This window comes from Taudactylus pleione, unplaced genomic scaffold (genome assembly GCF_031769625.1).
Source record: "Taudactylus pleione unplaced genomic scaffold, aTauple2 ptg000251l, whole genome shotgun sequence".
In the NCBI taxonomy this organism is placed as follows: Eukaryota; Metazoa; Chordata; class Amphibia; order Anura; family Myobatrachidae; genus Taudactylus; species Taudactylus pleione.
This window is the reverse complement of record NW_028284653.1, coordinates 2,906,077-2,926,214: the sequence shown is the minus strand read 5'-3', so window position 1 is coordinate 2,926,214 and position 20,138 is coordinate 2,906,077. Positions and strand designations below refer to the sequence as shown.

Sequence of the window (20,138 nt, the reverse complement as noted above, 5' to 3'; positions counted from 1 at the left end):
AGAAATCTGACAAAAGTCCCAGCGCGAGACTGTTTTCTGCCCTTCGCGCCTGGAAAACAGCATCGCGCCGAGAAGTTAGGTCGGGGAATGCCCGTTCTCGCGCCTAAAAACCCTGTTTAAGGCGCGAGAACGAGCCTTCCCCGACATAACATGGCGATGGATTGAATAGCTCCGGCAACTATCTCCCGGCGCTATTTACATCGCGCTCAATTGAAGTCTTCGGCTGTAATATCTAGTTCGCCTAGACAGAGGACCTGATTCAGACCCAGTAGCAAGTGCTGAGCGCTCGCAACCGGGTCGATGTTTGCCCACTGTGCATGCGCACAACGGAGCCGGCTCAGTCTTGCGCATGCGCGAGACCCGGCTAGCGACGGGTGCTCCGTCGCTCCGGGTCTCGCACCAAAGGGGTCAAGCTGTCGATGGTGATTGACAGCTCGCCCCGTTTGGTAGGCGTGGCTGGGGGGTGGCTTCACAAACGGAGGCGTTCCCAAGCGAATGTTTGCCGTTTGTGGGCGGCCCCACTGACATCAGCAGTGATGTCAGTGGGAGAGCTTCCGGCTCTCTCGTCGCAAGCCCGATGGTCGCGATGGTCTTGACCATCACGACCATCAACCTGGCCGCTCGCTATAGCTGTGGGTGGGCACCTACAGCTATACGAGCGGCCAGGAGGCCGCTCCAAAAAAAAAAAAAAAACGCCCTGATTCAGAGCGAGCGCTTTTTCAGAGCGTCCGTCTCTGAATCAGGCCCAGAGTTTCCAAGCTGCTAATGATATGTCGGCTTAAAAAAACCCTACATCGCCTGCATTCCAGCATGTTTTTAATCTTTTTTTATTCCCCCACCCCCTAAAAAAAAATCAAAACAATCACTCTCACACATACACACACAAACATGCTTTAATACCAGCCCTATTGCTGACAGTCTAGGATGGTAGTAGAAAAATGAAGGGGATAAAGACTCTGGGGTCCACTGAATTTTTAACTATCAGCACTAGGCATTACCAGCCAGGGCTGGTGACAGTATAGCAAGGAGACACACAGTGTGGTGTCCCCCTCCCACAGTGCTCATCCAGTTCTAGGCTGGTAGGCAGCAGGCTGTATTTCCCAGGGCGATCTGGCCCACAAAAAGATTTTGTCCCCCGTTTGGGAAAAACAGCCCCCTGTTGATAAGACTAGGGCTCTTCCCACATCTCTGTAGTGGTGGATGTCGAGTAATAATCACTGTAAAAAATAGATTTAATATGTTATTTACTGGCCCTCTACAGGTCCCAGCACACCCTGCCATGTCCAATTTTAATGGCTGCCAGGGCATGCTAGCACTTGAAAAATCACAAATGCCACCATGCCGAGGCATTCCAGACCCACTAGGATCTGCATTGCACCTGTAAAAACAAAAGACAAAGGCACAAACCGTAGAAAAAGTATTTTTAGTCAAATAACACTCCCTTACCTATTCCCTGTTTTTTCCCATTTATTACTCACTTAAATCTAAAGGCTCATACACACTAGACAATGTGCTGTATGAACGATATTGGTGAAAGATTTCCCTTGAGCTTTCTGTAGTGTAGGACAAACGAAATCGGTTGTACACATTGGGCGGAATTCAATTGTTTTCGCGGCCCACATCTCCCGTCTAAAGTGACAGGAGTTTGCGGGCCGCTATGCAATTGTTCCAGATTTTCGTGCTGATCGCGCCCAAAGTGGTCGGGTTTAGCCGCGTAAAGCAGCTAATCCCGACCAAAGTGCTGGGCGCGATCGCGAAAAGTGATGTTTGGGCGCCCAAACATGTCACTTTTCGCACATTTCAGCTCTCACCCCCCTGGGGCTGCGAGCTGAAATGTAGCGCTGTCAGCTGATCGTGCCCGACAGGAGCAAGAATTGAATAGCTCCGTCGGGCACGATGGGGGCAGGAATCAATTGAATTCCGCCCACTGAGAGATATCTTTCAGTGAAGTTATCCGGCCACGTCTCTGAACAGGAAATTCTTGATGATATCGTCAGATTGGCCTGCATGTACGGATGACAAAAGACATCGTTAACGACCTGCGGGAGCGTGCATCGTTGGTCGTTCACTGCATACATACTGAACGATATTAACGATATATCGTTGAGCGATATCGTTATCAAATATATCGTTCATAACAATCATCTAGTGTGTATGCGGCTTGAGTGAGAGTCCCCTACATTCCAAGTAGCATACACATCCTCACTTGGCAAAATAAAAATAAAACATATAGAACAATGCTGGACTTTTCCTTTGGGGGACTCCACCATGTATGTTAGCCGTAGCACCTGTCATTCCCATTGAAATGAATGGTTGTGCTCTGGTTGGTCATTATGAAATGTTAGTACTCCATGTGAGCAAGTTCACACTAACAAATCATTAGAGTGTGGGGACATAAGAACTGTCTTTATTACAGGTAGAAAATGTTCGTGTGAAGCATTTTAGTATAGTGTCTGCAAATGCTCTTCTCCAATGAAGTGCAACAAGAAGGCACCTCATTAAGGGTATAGTACACAAACTCTGCCAGCTATAAGCATGTTTAAAATGAAAGTCATTTTGTGGAGTAGCAATCATTGTGTGGTCCTCTGTATGTTGCAATACTTTTTAATCAGTTAGTAAACTAATTCAGACTCCTTGGTTAAATGGGTTCGGTTGTCCCATCTATGCTATATGTAAAACTGTAACCTTTGGTGTTTTATCCACATGTAACTTTTTAACAAATTAAGTTTCTTCTTCAGGGTCCATAGGGCTCCACAGCAAAGCTTTTTTCAATCCCATTATGCTTCGGTCCTTCCCCCTATACCCCGCCCACAGCCTAAAGGCAGCTCAGTTTCGTTGGTGTCCAGCAGGAGTTGGCTCACCGTTAGAACAGTGGGGCTGCTCTCAAGCAGCCCAAGATTTATTTATATAATTTATTTTTATTTAATTTTTTTCTTAAAAGAGCAAGCAGTGCTAGACAGTCGTCCTCTGAACATCAGCTCTGCTTCTCCATCACCCCTCCACGGCACCGTGACTCCAGCCCACGGATAGGTACTCTCGGCGGGGTTCCTAGGGGGACCTAGCTACTAGCTAGCAGGGCTCCTCGGACCCCAGAGTGCAGCTAGGCGCAGCCTTACCTCCGGTCTTAGGAGACAGACCGGAGGCGCTGATGTGGACACCTCTCGTCTGGGACTCCACTGGATCACCAGAGTATACTATACTGGCGCAGGGGACAGCTAAGGCCAGGGACCCAGTGGTTGATAGCATAGGGGAAAAGGCCCTCTCCCTGTGGCACCTCCCCCAGCTCAGGGTGCATATTTCACTCCGGTGTTGCTGCTCCTCCCTCACCCTCCAACCCCTCAGAGACTCAGGGCAGCCATTTTCTGCATCATCCTCAGATCTCTGGGAACGATGGGTCCGATCTCACTGTATACCCCTCCCAGGAGCCAGGTTTTACAGCACTATTTCCTTCCAGCCACTGCGATCTGTGTAGTTGAAGTTAGTGACCATTGCAGTTATATTGTATGCTCTGCATTGTATATGATTTGTGCTAGCGCTGCTGTCTATTAATTTTTTCTGCAAATGTCAGCTTATACCTTTCCCTTTCTTTCTTTCTAACCCTGGAATACTGAGGTATAGGGGGTTTATTGTACCGCACATCTACTTATATTTGTGAGGGCTATCACATACTGTATATCTGGGTTGCTCACTGCACTGTGCCAAATTGTGTGCTACAATTATCCTTGCAGCTCTGTCTAGCAAAGGCAAGAATAACAAGCAGCCTGCTGCTCCCACTCTGGTGTCTTTGCAAGTCCTGTTTATCAGGGTTGGCTTCAGAGGATCTCATTCAAGATGGTCTATGTGCATCTTGTTATATGGCACCTGGCCCCTCAGCTCCTGCATCCTCTCCTTAGGACCCCCTATGGGCTTCTTTTTCACAGATGATGGCAAAAATTGTGGATCACCTAGCAGTAGCTGTGGTAGCTCGCCCTATGGGATGGCCACAGCAGGTACTCACTGCAAATCCTTTGCCTCCCCGTGGGCAGACGTAATTTCTACCTCACTGCAGAGTTTGGCAGCTACCCCTACATCCTTTCAACAAGTGCTGCAAAAGGAGAGACCCTTACCTAGTAAACCCACTAAGCGTGCTGTGTTATCTTCCCAGTCAACCCAGCTATCCGATTCTGAGTTATCATCTGGGGAGGCAGAAGACGCAAACCTCTCTCACCCTGACTCCACCTCGGGAGAGGAGGAGCCCCCCCTAAATTGAATATACCTGCACTTGTGAGAGCTGTAAAATCTGTTGTTCAAATAGAAGAGGCAGAAACCACTCCTAGGGCAAAAGAGCCACTATTTAAGCTACAGAAGGTAGTTTTGCCAGAGTTTCCTCTCTCGGATCAGCTATCTGATCTTATGTGTGAAGCATGGAATATGCCTAGTAAAAAGTTTCAGCTGCCTAAACTCCTTTTAAAAGGAAATCAATGCAGTAGATTCCCACGTGGCACGCCTAGTTAAGAATGCTACCTTATTTATCCACACTGCAACCTCCTTAAAGAAGACTGCGGATAGAAGAATGGAAGCTTGCCTGAAGTCTATATACTCTCTTACAGGAGCTATTACTCATTCTGCCAGGGCTACGGTAAAAGAGAGTTGGGGGCAGGCCCTAGAAGATACTTTTCCTTCTGATGCTTCAAGGGAACAGCTGTCCTGCATATCTCACATTAGAGATGCAGGCTCCTATTTAGGAGAGGCTGCTTAAGATACTTGTCTCCTAGCTTCCAAGGTATCTGTTACTTCCGGGTAGCCCGCCGTATTGTTTGGCTTCGCTCATGGAAAGCAGATTTGGACTTTGGTCTCTGCCTTATTCTGGAGAGATCCTGTTTGGCCCAGAATTTGACAATATTGTGACTACCTTGGCAGCGTCCAATACGGCGTTCTTACCCTCTGTATCTGCTGCGAAGCCTTGGATGTCATCCGTTCGGCCCTTTCATCCCAAGGAAAAGCTAAGGTCAGTCCTTTCCACGGCAGTCGGCATCCACTAAAGCCTGCAAGCCTAGGACCAAATAGACCTAGGCTTCAAGACGTCAGCCTACCAAATTTGAGGACAAGCCTTCAGCCTGACGGGGCGGGGCTCTCCCTTGGGGCTCCCAGGATGGGAGGCCGACTTCTTCAGTTTGCCCAGTTCTGGCGTCAGACCACCTCAGACGCCTGGGTAAAAGAAGTGGTCTCCCTCGGATACATACTCTCATTCCTGAGGCGGCCTCCCTAGCAGTTCTTTTCCACAGGACCTCCATCGGACCCAAGCAAAGCCCTGCTCCTCCAGAAGGCCATTCAGTCCTTACTGCTCTCGTAGGTAATAATTCCAGTCCTCTCATCACAGAGAGGGAAGGGCTATTATTCTACCCTTTTCATGGTTCAAAAGCCCAACAGGTCTGATCCCCTATCCTCAACCTCAAGTCTCTGAACAAGTTTATCAGGGTGCCCAGGTTTCGTATGGAAACCCTGCGCTCTATTGTCCTGGCTATGGAGCCTGGGGACTTTATGGTGTCTCTGGACATTCAGGACGCTTACATACATGTACCTATAGTGCCTTCTTATCAGCAGTATCGCTGGGTTGCTGTCCTACAGCAACATTACCAATTTCAAGCACTGCCTTTTGGACTTTCTACAGCTTCTCGGGTCTTTACCATGATCATGGCAGTTATGACGGCCTATCTTCGTCGTCAGGGGATCTGACTGCTCCCATACTTGGACAATCTCTTGCTCTTAGCAAGCTCCCAAGACATTCTTCACTGCCACCTACAAGTAACCATTGCCTTTCCACAAACACACGGTTGGCCGATCAACTGAAAAAAGTCTTCCCTGACCCCTTCTCAAAGTATGGTACATCTGGGAGCCTTCATGGACTCTCAGAGAATCTTCCTGACAGCAGACAAAATCTCTGTATTACAGCACCGAGTGTGAAGATTACTCCACAGTCACCGAACGTCAATTCACTCTGCAATGCAGACCTTGGGATCCATGGTGTCCACCTTCGACATGGTGGAGTTCACTCAGTTTCACTCCAGGTCCCTACAACACCTGATCCTCTCCAGGTGGAATGGGCTGCCTCATCTGCTCAGATCCCAGATGACGTGCGTCTCTCTGGAGGTTCGCCTGTCCCTAGCCTGGTGGCTACAGACGTTCCACCTAAACAAGGATCACCCCTTTGAGATCTAGGACTGGACACTCCTCACAATGGACACAAGCCTCCATGGGTGGGGCGCAGAGACCAGCCAGCACTCCTTCCAAGCACGCAGTACTCCAGCCGAGGCGATCTTACTTATCAATGTCCTGGAACTCCGGGCCATGTACAATGCCCTCAGTCTGGCTCAGTATATTCTTCAGGCTAGCCAGTAATTGTAAAGTCCGACAATGCCACGGCAGTGGCCTACCTCAACCGCCAAGGAGGCACTTGAAGTTGGTCAGTAATGGCAGAAGTGTCCTGCATTCTAACATGGGCTGAACGCCATCTCACAGCCATCTCTGCAGTATTCATCCCGGGGATTCTCAATTGGGAGGTGGATTTCCTCAGCCGTCACAACGTGCATGCAGGGGAGTGGTCTCTCAATCCAGAAGTCTTTCAGCTCCTGATGGACAAATGGGGTCTACTGGATGTGGACCTCATGGCCTCATGACACAAGCACAAGCTTCCAGTGCACGGGGCCAGGAAAATAGACCCCAACGCAGCCTTCGTGGATGCATTATCTGTGAAGTGGACCTTCCATTTGGCGTACCTTTTTTCTCTAGTCTCCCTTCTACCTCGAGTTCTTCGGAAGTTCAAGCAAGAAGGGGGCACGGTCCTGATGGTAGCTCCGGCTTGGCCCAGACGCCATTGCTACTCCGATCTTCAAAGTCTCCCCATAGACACTCCTCTCCAACTTCCTCTACGACCAGACCTGTTGTCTCAGGGTCCCTGTCTACATCCGGACCTGGCCCGTCTGTCTTTAATGGCTTGGCTCTTGAGACATCTCTCCTAAGGTCTAAAGGGTTTTCTTGCAGTGTGGTCCAGACCATGCTCAGAGCATGTAAACCGGCCTCTGCCAGGATTTACCAATGGGTGTGGCATACACATTTACAGTGATGTGCTACTAGAAACTATGACCCTCAGATTTTTAGGGTTTCTAGAATTCTTGCCTTTAATCATGCTGGATTTTATCTTGGACTCTGCCTAGCCTCTCTGAAAGTGCATGTCTCTGCACTGTCCATCTTTTTCAAGCGCAGAATTGCTCCTCTACCAGATATTCACACCTTCCTGCAAGGTTTTCTATGAATACAACCTCCCTTTGTCCCTACTGTGGCTCCGTGGAACTTGTCAGTGGTTCTCCACGCACTTGAGGAACTTCCATTCGAACCCTAAGATTCAGTAGATGTCAAATGGCTCACTGCGAAGACGCTGTTTCTTCTGGCTATAGCATCTGCCCATAGGGTATCGGATTTAGGGGCGCTTTCCTGTTGCTCCCCAGTTCTAATCTTTCATTTGGACAGGGCTGTTCTTCAAACGCGCCCTGGCTTCCTTCCCAAGATGGTCTCTCATATCCACCTCAATGAGGGAATTGTGGTTCCGGCCTTTCAAACACCAGACTTCTTGGCAGGTGAGGCCTCAATGGATGTGGTCTGTGCTCTGAGGATCTACGTGGACCATACTAGTTCCATCAGGAAATCGGACTCCCTCTTTGTCCTATATTGATTCCATAAGTTGGGATGGCCAGCTAACAAACAGACTCTGGCCAGATGGCTTTGCATGACTATCTCACAGGCTTACACGCAGACTGTCCTTCCTGTGCCGGCTACAGTCTACTCGCTCTGTGGGTCCCTCGTGTGCAGCCTGCTGTGTCGCGTATGCCGAATTACTATGCAAGGCGGCCATGCGGTCTTCTGTCCACACCTTTCTTAGGTTATATGCCTTTGATACATTTGCCTCTCAGGATGCTTTCTTCGGGCGCCGGGTTCTCCTCTCGGCTCAGGAGCGCCCCCGTCCTGGAACAACTGCTTTGGGACAACTCCATTGTCTCCCTGTGGAGCCTTATGGACCCTGAAGAATAAAAGGAGAGTTATGGTAAAACTTACCCTTCTTAACTCTTTCCTCAAAGTCCATAGGGTCCACAGGGCACCCGCCCTGACGCATCTGGCTTTCGTTGGGTTTCTTCTCTTGGTCACTTGTTTCCTCCTCTGTGTGAGAGTGTGATTCTTCAGTGCACCATGCTTCCTTCTTACCTATACTGCTCCTGCCTTGGGCTTGTTAACAAAACTGAGTTGCCTTCAGGCTGTGGGCAGGGTATAGGGAGAAGGACCGGAGCATCCTGGGATTGAACATTTTTTTGCTGTTGGTGTCCGGTCCTCCAAGTACCACCTACACCCCATTGTCTCCCTGTAGACCCTATGGACTTTGAAGAAAGAGAGTTAACAAGGTTACATTTTACCATAACTCTCCTTTTTTTTGGAAATATGGATATGAGAAAACCTATCAAGTGGAGGTCCTCTGATTTTATTCTTTAGATTTAGAAGATGGTCAGAAGCAAGCAATGGTGAGTGAACGTACTGAAGCCTTCACCACAGCCAGAAACTTGTTGGCTTCTGGAGCTGATGCCATTGAAAGAATTATGTCTTCATATAAAGAGGTACCCCAAATAAAATAATATACAATGTACGCATGCATGCATAGAAAGACTCTTAACCTATAGGCACCCTCTTTGTTTCTGCAAATCATAGAAATAGTAAGTTTATGTTTTATTACTTTTTACTGTTTGAGACAACACATTTAAATCCAACTATATGCTACTATATTGATGCAAACAAAAGTAAAGACCTGACTACCATAGGCTATATGTATACATGTAAGGAAAATGTGTAAGACATGCCTAAATGAACATAGTAGTGGAATATATTTATTTTCTGTAACTCTTTGACATCTAGTCACCAAAGAGTGTATATTTCAGTTGCTTAGTATCATTAAACAACACAAGCACACTTCACACTCTGCAAATAGGCACCCGTGCCTTTCCATATTATTGTCTGGCTTAATAGTAACTGCCAGCAGCCACAATTTATCTAGGACAATCCTGATTTTTAATGGCCAGATGTGGCATGGTCTCACTAGGAATGAATTGGTGGACTAGAGGTGATGGTGCCTATTTAATCCTGATTTTAAAATCAGAATTATTTGGAGGTATGGTTTAGTGCAGAGGTACCCAATTACAGTCCTCAAGGCACCCTAACAGTTCAGGTTTTACAGATATCCATGTTTGAGCAGAGGTGGTTAAATCAAATTGACTGAGGTACTAATTAAGTCAACCATGGATATCCTTAAAATCTGGGGGCTGATTCAGTGTGCAATGCTGATTATCTGAGATCTGTGCGTGTGCAGGACCTACGTAATCGCACGCAGCCCCTTCGATGCCTCTGCCTGATTGACAGGCAGAGGCATTTAAAGGGCGGAGACGGGGTTGGCTGGCATTCCCGGAAATTGGGGCCCATTTTCCAGGAGTGGCAATTCCAGGAACTGCGTCAACTTTCGTAGTTTCCTGGCCTCGCAAGCCGACCTGCCTGAGTAAGTGACGTGGTCCACCATCAAGACCATCGACCACCGAACATGATCCTAGCCTGCGACCTTGGTCGTAATGCTGGGATCGCAAATGCAGCAGGGGGTTTCGTACACCTCCTGCTGCATTTGCATATGTAAGGACGGAATTGCAAAGCTGCCTGCTTTGCAATTCCGTCCGATGCTGAATCACCTCCCTGGACTGTTATGGTGCTTTGAGGACCAAGTTTGGGACCCTTTGGTTTAGTGTAATGTGCTGGAAAAATTTAAGTTTACAAGTAGATGATGATTTATGATTAAAGACCACGTACTGTATATATTTATGTTTGTATGTTATTACAAATATGTGCTTTTTCTAGTATGAAAATAATGATAATTTGAGTAACAGCGGTCTGCTTAATAGCCATTTTCATTTTTTTAGCTACAAATTCAAGTTTCACGTTACATTTAACATGCAGATTCATTAGCCTTTGAACTTGTATTTTTCAATGCATTTGAAATGCCAGTGGGAAACCAGGCTGAAATGGGAAACACAAGCTAGAATTAGAACATGTTTTCATATGTACCAGATGACACACTACTAAAATCAGACAGCATTTCAACATTTCATTTTATTTTATAGGTCACAGAACTTGCAGGGTACACGGCGAGGGTTTACAATATGTTTTCCGTTTTTAATGAAGTAAAGAAAGGAATATACAAAAAATCATTAATTCAGGAGACACCTAACCAAATAAAAAATGGAGAAAAAGAAGGATTTCACATTGATGGACCTCTGGAAATTAAAGGTAATTGTTATTTTAATTTGATCCTTTTCTTTGCAAGGTCAATTGAGTAAAGCAAAATAGCTTCAACAAGAATTTGACTGTTTTAGCTAAGTAAAATGTCTTTATTGTGTAACTTTGGCCACATGTTTATAAAATGTTTCTCTGTATAAAGGATAGCAAAGCAGAGGTGACTGGGTTTCTTAAACCACTGCCCTGTGACCTATAATTCTCAAAATGTTACGTTCACACAGCCAATACTACAGTGACCAAATGCTTTAGCAATCCCAGATTGTGCAATCGGAGTAGTTCACATAAGTGAATGCTGATCTTTTAATAGTTCATGAAAACATTCTGCTGCAGTGAGGTTAAACTCAAAGAGGAAATTACTGCACATCTTGTTTACATGCAGTTACACACAAGTCTGTGATTTGTTGGTTATAAACCAAAGTAAAATCAAAATTCCAAAGTTTTTTTGCACATATATAGTCTGGCATCATAATAGGTCGCAAATAGCCATAAGGTCTGATTTAGAGTTGGACTAAACTCTATTTGTGGCAATTAAAAATGGGACTTATGCTCAACATACAGTAAAATATGTGCACAATATCTTATGCTTGTTTGAGACATATCAGAATCATTAACTTCATTAAAGTAGAGTTGTCTAGATCCAACTGAATCACATCCCTCATAGATGCGCCAAATTTTGACTTAAACATATTTTAAGAGACCCCTTTTAGTAGGTATATCTGCGCATCCCAGAGGCCTGGAACAGGCTTCCAAGCAGAGGATAATGATGGTTGTGTTTTCATGCCAGGTGCACTATTTCTAATGATACAACTGCTAAAAAAGTAAATGTGGAGAGGCATTCTTGTGTATATACAAAGTTTTCTCTGCATGCTCATACTGTACTGTAGTTGCATTTTAATACCCCTGATCCACTAGGATCCGCAGATTCAACGTATATGCAACTCTTAATATGGCTGTAAGTTGAGCATGTGCGCATGGCAACAGTTTTGTGCTAAAGTGCACCTTTGTGTTATGCAAATGCACTTCTACAACTATATACCAGGCACACTGTGCTACAAGGGCCTCATCTAGAGTAGGCTACAATTTTCAGGTCCAAACATAAGATTACAATTACGGTTGTAAAATTGCCATGTTAACTCGAAATCCACTTTGCGGATACTCAGTAAAACAAGGTGTATTTCTCATGGCAATTTAGGACCCAAATATTGAAACCAGGGTTGGACTGGCCAGATGAGGGTGGGGGGGGGGGGGGGGGGGGGGGGAGGAGAATCCCTGTGGGCCCCATAACATTAGGGGGGTCCCCAGACGGATCCTCACCTAGATCATCCTGTGCAGCAGGAGCCACTTCACCTGGCAGCCTATGCCGTGGCCGAAATGACAACCCTTCTGTACTGCACATGCATGGTTCTCACTGGTAGCCAGTTCCTGGTAGGAGAATCAGACAGGGACTGCAGTGACTAAAAACAGAAGACAGAACTCAGGAACAGGCCTGCAGGACTGACTCAGAAAAGTAAGTAAAGCTCCCTAGGGGTTCGGTAGGGAAAGAGACTCACTACACTACAGAAAATATGGGGATACATTATTATTATTATTATCACAGTAAAGGCGTCAATATAGAAAATACAAAATAAAAGGTGACACAGATTATATAGATAAATATACTAAAGGGGACATGACATTTATTATTATACTGTTGGCTACACATTTTGGGCAGTATCCAATTAACTGTGAACATTGTTCAGGAGCTAATGGATCCCCCATCCCCCATAAGTCCATCCTGACCCTGACACTTATCGGGGATTTTTTGGGGGGGACCTGATGTTTGCCGAAAAATTCTCCCCATTTTTTTGCCAGTGCAATGGCAAAAACACATATTTCTGTAAACTTATCACGGATCCTGTGTAGTTTAGAGCGAATTATCCTATTTGCTCGCCTGAAACAAATAGGATAGGGCAGTGGTTCCCACACTTTTTTGAATCACGGTGCCCTAGAGTATCAGCATTGTTTTCACGGCACCCCTAAGCCAAAAGTCTTTTATTGAGAAATTCAGAAACAAATGTAGTTAAGTAGTAAAGTGAAGTAAATTGTGCTGACCTGTCATCCTTAGGGTCAGTTATGTGGTGGTGGACAGGTTTGCGCTTCTGTTTGTCCACATATTTACATTATATTGACCATAAATAATTTCATTTGGTGCTGGACCACCAACCTGAGGCACCCCTGCAAGTGTCCCAAGGCACCCCAGGGTGCCACGGCGCACAGTTTGGGAACCACTGGGATAGGGTGGGAAAAAAATGGGAATTTTCAGCTAAAAAATACCCATTTTTCGCCTCCGAAAAAAATATCGGGACTAATTGGATACCGCCCTTAAAATTTTAAAACTGCACAGTTTATATTACTATTTTAATAAACAGGGGCACAGTTTATTACCAGGCTTGGAGACAGGGAGCTAATAGGGGTTACATATGTACTGGGTGCAGAGCTTCTGAGCGGCCCCAGTATAATCCCCTCTTTCCCCCATTATGCAGTACATGTATTTTGAGGATGCACAGTGAGATCCTGTGCCTGGTTGTGGTCACGGTGCATCAACTGTAGAAAGCAGCCTGGCTCCACCATGCATTGCTCATAAGCGTCAGACTTCAGTCATCAACCAATGATGTCCTTGCCCTGCTTCTAACAGTATAGGGGAACCTGGAGACGCCTTCCCAGTTGTGTGTGGGCAAGTCGAGACAATAAGCCTGCCCTGTTCGCAGTGCAATTGGGGAAGAGTCTGAGATGGGATGGAGGCGCTCATCCAGTGTTTGGTACACTGAAGGAGACCGTGCATATGGAGGGAAGCTGTAGCATCACACATGTGCCTTAAGGTTAACTACACCACTGTTAGGGGGAAAGGAGGGATGAGGGAGGTTAGTTTGGTCTCAGTGAAAACTGCTTTCCCTGATAGAACCTGGGGTGGAGGGGGAGCAGGCTTCCATGGGAGAACTGGGTGTGGGTGTAATGCAATCTTGCATGAGAGAATTAGGGTGGGTGGGGATGGAGAGATTACTTTCATGTGAGAATATGGGGGGGTAGAGGAATGACTTATGTGAGAACTAGTGGGGAAGGGGGAGACATCACTTCCATGTGAAAATTGATGTGGAGAAAAAACACTAATGTGAATAAAATGTGTTCAGTTAGAATTATTATCTTGATAAAATTTCATAAATAGAAATTTATTTATATACTAAGAAGGGTCCTAAAAACAAGCAAATAATTACTAAAGTTATGACAAATATCCAATAATATTTAAAAGTACAATAGAGACACAATCACATTAATAAAAATACATTATTGTCACATTGGAATACATTATTGTCACATTGGAATAGGGACCATAAGGGGTGCTGGAGAGCAATTTCCGGCGCTGAGGTATATAATAATTATTATTATTATTGTAATAGCACCACAAATTACACATCAAAGTACAGAGAGTATTTGCCTGATCAGTCTCTACTCCATTGGAGCTTACACTCTAATGTATACACGCTAAGGTACATTTACAGATGTGTCCTCTTGCATCTTTGCTGATCACACTGCAAACATGCGCACACATGATGTCATGTGCTTAGCCGTGTGGACCACGCTACGCCATGCCGCGTGCTGTGTTCGCACCATGCAATCTTATGGAGTCATGGGTGTGAAAGCAGCGCGTGTACTCGTTTGCAAGAGGACCTATCTGTAAGTCAGCAGCCAATTGACCTACTAAGATGTTTTTGGACTGGAGGAGGAAAACAGAAAATCCAAATGAAACCCAAACAAACACGATGAGAACACACAATTCCGCCACGTCTCTAAGACAACTTTAAGCCCTGCTTATTTCAACTGTGTACGGGGATGTGATGGGAGGGGGATGGGGGGAAAACTATGTGTGTTCCGGGTCCCAAGATTTCTTTTGCTGGCCCTGTTTATTACTATTTTATTACTATGTTAATAAAAGGGGGAACAAATTAATAAATGAATGGAGGCACAGGTAACTATTTTAATAAAAGGAACCAGATTATTACTTTGTTAATAAAAGGCACCACCAAATATTGCTAATCTAATAAAAAGGTCACAAATTATTGATCTTATAATAATAATAATATGGGATGGGTACGTCCCTCTAATTGATGGCCACACCTACCCAATTTTTAAAATAAAGTTATAGCGTCCTTTAGCACAATGTACAATGGAGCACAAATGAAATTAAAATAAGATTATTGCCTTTGATCACAATTTTTTTTTCACAGGCAAAGTGATCGATGTTGATCATGGAATCATCTGTGAAAATGTTCCCATCATTACACCAAACGGAGATGTTGTGGTTTCTAAGTTGAATATAGAAGTAAGTAAAACCTATAGATATTTGAGCAATGTATATATAATTTTACAAATAATGTACTCAGGTATTGTAGCTGGAGGACACCGCTCACCGACCATAATGACAGACAGTGTTCTACTAATGGCCCTGTGTAATATCTGCGCAGCAGACGCGGCACTTGTAAAGCCAGCCGCGGCCACCGCTGTGTCAGTGACTGAGATAGTGTTCAGCGGCAGTGCTGCACACTGTCTTCTCCCTCCTCGGCCACCGCAGCAGCAGCGTCTGCCCTGTGTCCGGCTGGGTTCAGTCAGGCTGCCTGCTGTGTCAGCGCTAACGTCACATGCCACCCGCAGCGCTTGCTTTCACTTGTTTGTAAAAGCATGCCAATTAATAAATCGTTTGAAAGTGGCCTAATGCACTAGACATGCCTTGCTGGGGCATGAATGTGGTAGGGCTGGCCATAAATGGATTAAACATTGATGGTTCATGATTTTCAACCATTGATGATTTGTGTCTTCGCCTACGCAAATTAATTAGGTCACGCGTGCGTAGTACTTACAAGTGATGGTCGATGGCTTTCCCTAACAGGAGGTGGAGGTGTTCTACTTGCATTGACTTATTGAATAAATCATTTTGTGGCTTACTGCATACACACTAGGGTTCCCCGATCTGCTCTGCACTACTCAGAGCTGGTTTGGCAAACATCAAGTAGCTTAGTGGGAAGCTCCCAAAAAAAAAGCAGGTTGCTTAATCAATTTTTTACTTGCAAAAGTTATAGACAAGGGATGGGGCAATATACCACAGCATCTTATTTGTGTCTTTTTTTGCCGAAAATGCGTCTGTCACAATGCAATGCGACCAGGACACACCAGCGGACTGTGCTGATAAATTTGACATGCGAAACTTGTATATCTGTGTGCACCTTAGTCTGTATATGAACCACAACAAACTTGAAATGAAAAAAGCTGCGGCCACTACATTGTAGCACGTCGTATACAGATTCAGAGACTTAAGGCCCCCATCCATCATCAATTGATTGCAGCAATCGTGCAATTTGCAATCGATTGTGTATAAAAATCTTTCCCTTTTTCAATCGTTTGTGGCACATCTGCAATCTATTGAAAAAGGGAAAGATTTTTATACACAATCGATTGCAAATTGCACGACTGCTGCAATCAATTGCTGATGTATGGGGGCCTGCAGTCGCACACAGATATACAAGTGTTGCATATTAAATTAATTAGCACAGTCTGCTGGTGCATCCTAGTCACATCACACTGGTGGTAGCAGAATCTCACAGGACCTGGCACTCCAAAAGAGGCTTTTTAGCGCAACTGCAGCAAAGATGTGTTAGGAGGATACTTCTGTACAACAGGATTCTCCTGCAGTCTGCTGATAGCAAAAAACATCTATTTAACAACTTCGGGCCGTATTCAATTAGCGGCGAAAACGGACGTTTTTTTTTTTTCACCCAAAATTTCACACGGTCGTTTTTTGCCAAAGTACGCAACTTACAATTTTTTTTCTTCCTGTAATTTATCATTAGGGGAGTGTCCAAAGGATTCCGAAAGAAATCCACACATTTGTAGCCCAAATTAGGGATTTTGCATTTTGTTCCTCCTGGTCTGGGATGGAAAAAAAATTTCTCCATTTTTTTTTAGCCTGTTGCCGATTTCACCTTTTTTTTTCTTGGCAAAAATGTCACTTTTTTTGGCGAAAAAAATGTGCGTTTTCGCCGCTATTTGAATACGGCCCATAGTCACATTTTCGGCAAAAAATGACTCAAAGAAGACGTCCAGCGGTAGCAGAGTCTCATGGGACCAGGCGTGCAGAGAGGGACTTTTTGATGCAACTGCAGCAAAGATGTGTAAAGGCACATCTGTAGGTAGACCTGGATGCAGAAGCATATACTGTATGTCTGACCGGAGACATATCTCTTATGTGTGCTGCAGTACAAGTGCACTTAATTGAAATTAAGTTGTACTTTTGTTTTGTATTTGTATCTGACTTTAATTATATTTTATATGGTAAATGTGACTTTTAATTTATTACTAACACTTATGTATATGACACCTCATTATATTATATTATGTGCAAATCTTGGTGTGTAAGTATACACACTTGTGACTTCTGAGATAAATCTGGCACATATGCTAGTGTTGGAGAGTTGGAGGCATCTTGAGATAAATGTGCTTTTTAATGTGTATATCTTTTCCCACTTATGATCAAGGTGCAGACGCATTTCACTATAGCTTTAAGACTTTTGCTTTTATTACTTCTTTATATACAGACTTTAAAATTAACAAGGGTTCAGCCGTCAGTGTGAAAGGGGTGAAGTCCGGCTCCTGCCCGGCTCTGATCCGTTCGTACTCCTTGCTCAGTGTCCTGGGTTGGAGCCGGGTTTTTGGTGGAAAAGGGGAAGAGTTTACTAGAATAACTTACTTTAAAGTCACTTACTTTAAAGTCACAAAAAGGTGGAACACAGACCTAACCAATGGCTGAGAGAATAATTAAAGCTTTACAGATGGTAATTCTGGTGGCATAACAACAATCCCAGAAACACAAATAAATCAACAGCAGAATAGCTGAAATGGAATATATATTGCATTTTTGCAATAACCAGGGCCAAATTTTATCCCATTTTCAAGGTTGTAGCAAGATAAGCCAAACATATCAGGTTGGTTTTAATGTGGAATGAGTCTTAATACCTCAGCATAATAAATCTAAAGATTCACATAAGTTTTACCAACATAAAATTAATATTGGATAAATGTGTTCAATAAAAGCACAAAAGATTAACAACAAATTCAAAATGACATGCATGAATACAGATAAGTGTGTTTTACAAGCATTAACAAACATTTATACAGTACCAGTATGGCTAGGGGCACTTGAAATACATTTTACTTGTAACAAAAGACTGGAACACTCTATTTCCAAAACCAGTGGGTGTCTTCAGAACATAATTATAGAGTAACCAAATGAAATTACACATAATTAGAATACATTTACATATAATTTACATTTAGAAAGCTGATTCCAATCAAATGTGCTAATTAGTATTTAATTTAGCATGCTACCCAAATATCACTGTGGTGGTTTGGAACACAAAGAAAGCTTTCAGTATTGTTAAAACTTTCTGTTAGTAACATATCAAACATCTCGGACTAAATTCACCAAATTTAGGAAAATTAGTTGCAGTTCTAGTGGCACCTATATGTATGATGTTTTATAGTTCATTGTTCTCTTCAGAGACATTAAAGTTGCAAGTTACATATATTTTTATCTTTTTTTTTTACCTAGCAGTCACCTTGCATGTGAGCATTTATCTTTTGCAAATACCCACTTCGGATGTATAGTCCCTATTGTTATGACAATTCAAGTTGCTGCTGTGTTTTTAGTCTAAAGGTGCGTAGCGTTCCCAGTAGGCTGTTTCAGCAGGGCGCCGTGCCCTACTCTATTTCTGAAGGCCAGAAAGCACCCTGCCCTCCAGCGCGGCACCCCGCTGAGACAGCCTGGGGTGCTGTCTCCACCCGCAGGTCACAGTGTCCCGCGGGTGGTCAAAACGACGGCACAGTGGTCACCGCCGGTGAATGGATGCCGGACGCATGCGCCCGGCATCCATTCGCAGGTACCGCAGCGCTTTGGGGCTGCCCAGCATGTCCGTAAGTGCCGGGCACGCCCCCAGGAGTTGCGACAAGGGGACGCATCATAAAGACACGCCTTCTTTTATTTGGCCACGCCCCCTTTTCGGATGCGCACGTGATGGTGCCCTATCTCTAGGTCCGTCGCCCTGCCTGCTGCCGGACCTAGAGTGAACACTAGGTGCGTATCCACTACCAGATAGAGCAGTGATTCCCAACCTCGGTCCTCAAGGCACACTAACAGTCCTGGTTTTAGTGATATCCATGTTTCAGCACAGGTGGATAAATCAAAATAACTGAGGTACTAATTAAGTCACCTGTGCTCAAGTAGGCTATCCTTAAAACATGGACTGTTAGTGTGCCTTGAGGGCCGTGGTTGGGAACCCCTGAGATAGAGGAACGACAGTACGATACAACATTGTAATCGTACAGTCGTTCCTCATAATGTGCACCCTCCCTCATCCCTGAACATGCACAATTTGTCGTTTTCGGCGATGATCGGGAGCGCACATCGCTGCTCGTTTGACATTTTTATGCCCGATTTGTGAACGATTAGTGAGCGATTGAAGGATAACGATGTCATTTTAATCACCAAGTGGATACGCGTCTTAAGGTACCTCTAGTTAACTGGCTGAGGGGCTGAAACATTGTTAAAGAAATGCAGTTATTATCCAATTCGGTTCTGTCATTCTTTCAAAACTTGAGCAGCGGATATGTCGCCTTGCATTTTGGAAATTGTGGGGTCTTATTGGGTTGACATTCCATTTGATTTAATTGCTGTTACTAGGAATATGGACCCACCATATGCCAAGTAATGCCCGCCCCTCTCCTTCCTCGCTATAATACTTACCTGCGACAGCACTGCAGGTTTACAGTACATGTTCAGCTATTAACCCCCCTCCTTGTCTGCCATAGGCGGGTAGGGGATGTCGTCATAGCCGATTATTACTTAGGTTTTGTGATCAATTTTCTGTTGCCAATTTGTCTATTAGTAAATGCTTTTATTAATGCATTGAACTTGTTTCTAGGTAAATAGACAAGTGAGCAGATTTGTCTTACTTTTTCTGTTTAGGTGAAGGAAGGGATGCATCTTCTCATTACTGGCCCCAATGGTTGTGGAAAAAGTTCCTTATTCAGAATTCTAGGTGGTCTGTGGCCTGTTTATGAAGGAGTTCTATTCAAACCTCCGCCAGAGAAGATGTTTTACATTCCCCAAAGGTATGTCAAAAGATACTGAGTTGCTTTGCATTAATGTTGTTATTAGTAGAGATGTGCAGTTCGGTTTTCCTGAAAAATGAACACACCCGAACTGTGGGGGACTGAGAAGACTGGAGTCCCAGCTCGGGTATGCTGTAAGTTTGGAATTCAGATTTAAAAAAACAAAATCTCTGGTTTTTGATTGCATGTAAACAGGTCCAAATTACATGATTTTAGCTATCCAAAAACCAAATCCGAACCATAACGCTTGGCCTGACCAGTACCCCATACCCACAGTCCAGTGGTGCGGGAAAGAGCCCCTGGCTTCAGACCAAGCCTGGGGTTTCCGGAGAGGGGGGACCACTTCTTGGGGGGTCCCCAACTCCCCCTGAGATCCTCGGCTTGGCCTGACCAGCTTGGGGTGTGAATGCTTTGACCATGGAGCCCCAGGGATAGCATCTCCTGGTTGTGGCATTACACCCCAGTCGGTTTGGGTCCAGTACTGGTTTTAAATATAGGGGGACCCTACGCATTTTTCCCCCCCTATATTTAAAACCAAGACAGGCCCTGCAGCCAGGTGCTGGTTCCTAAATTACGGGGGAACTCTA

General features: G+C 44.7%; 1 protein-coding gene across 1 annotated transcript in view; it reads left to right on the top strand.

Moving 5' to 3' along the window:
• Positions 1-20,138, top strand: part of ABCD2 (ATP binding cassette subfamily D member 2) — an 84,520-nt gene that overhangs the window by 5,861 nt on the left and 58,521 nt on the right. Inside the window, exons 3-6 of the mRNA XM_088480189.1 lie at positions 8,518-8,639; positions 10,182-10,347; positions 14,619-14,713; positions 19,406-19,551. Coding sequence (XP_088336315.1) covers positions 8,518-8,639; positions 10,182-10,347; positions 14,619-14,713; positions 19,406-19,551 — 529 coding nt within the window. The remainder of the gene's footprint in view (positions 1-8,517; positions 8,640-10,181; positions 10,348-14,618; positions 14,714-19,405; positions 19,552-20,138) is intronic.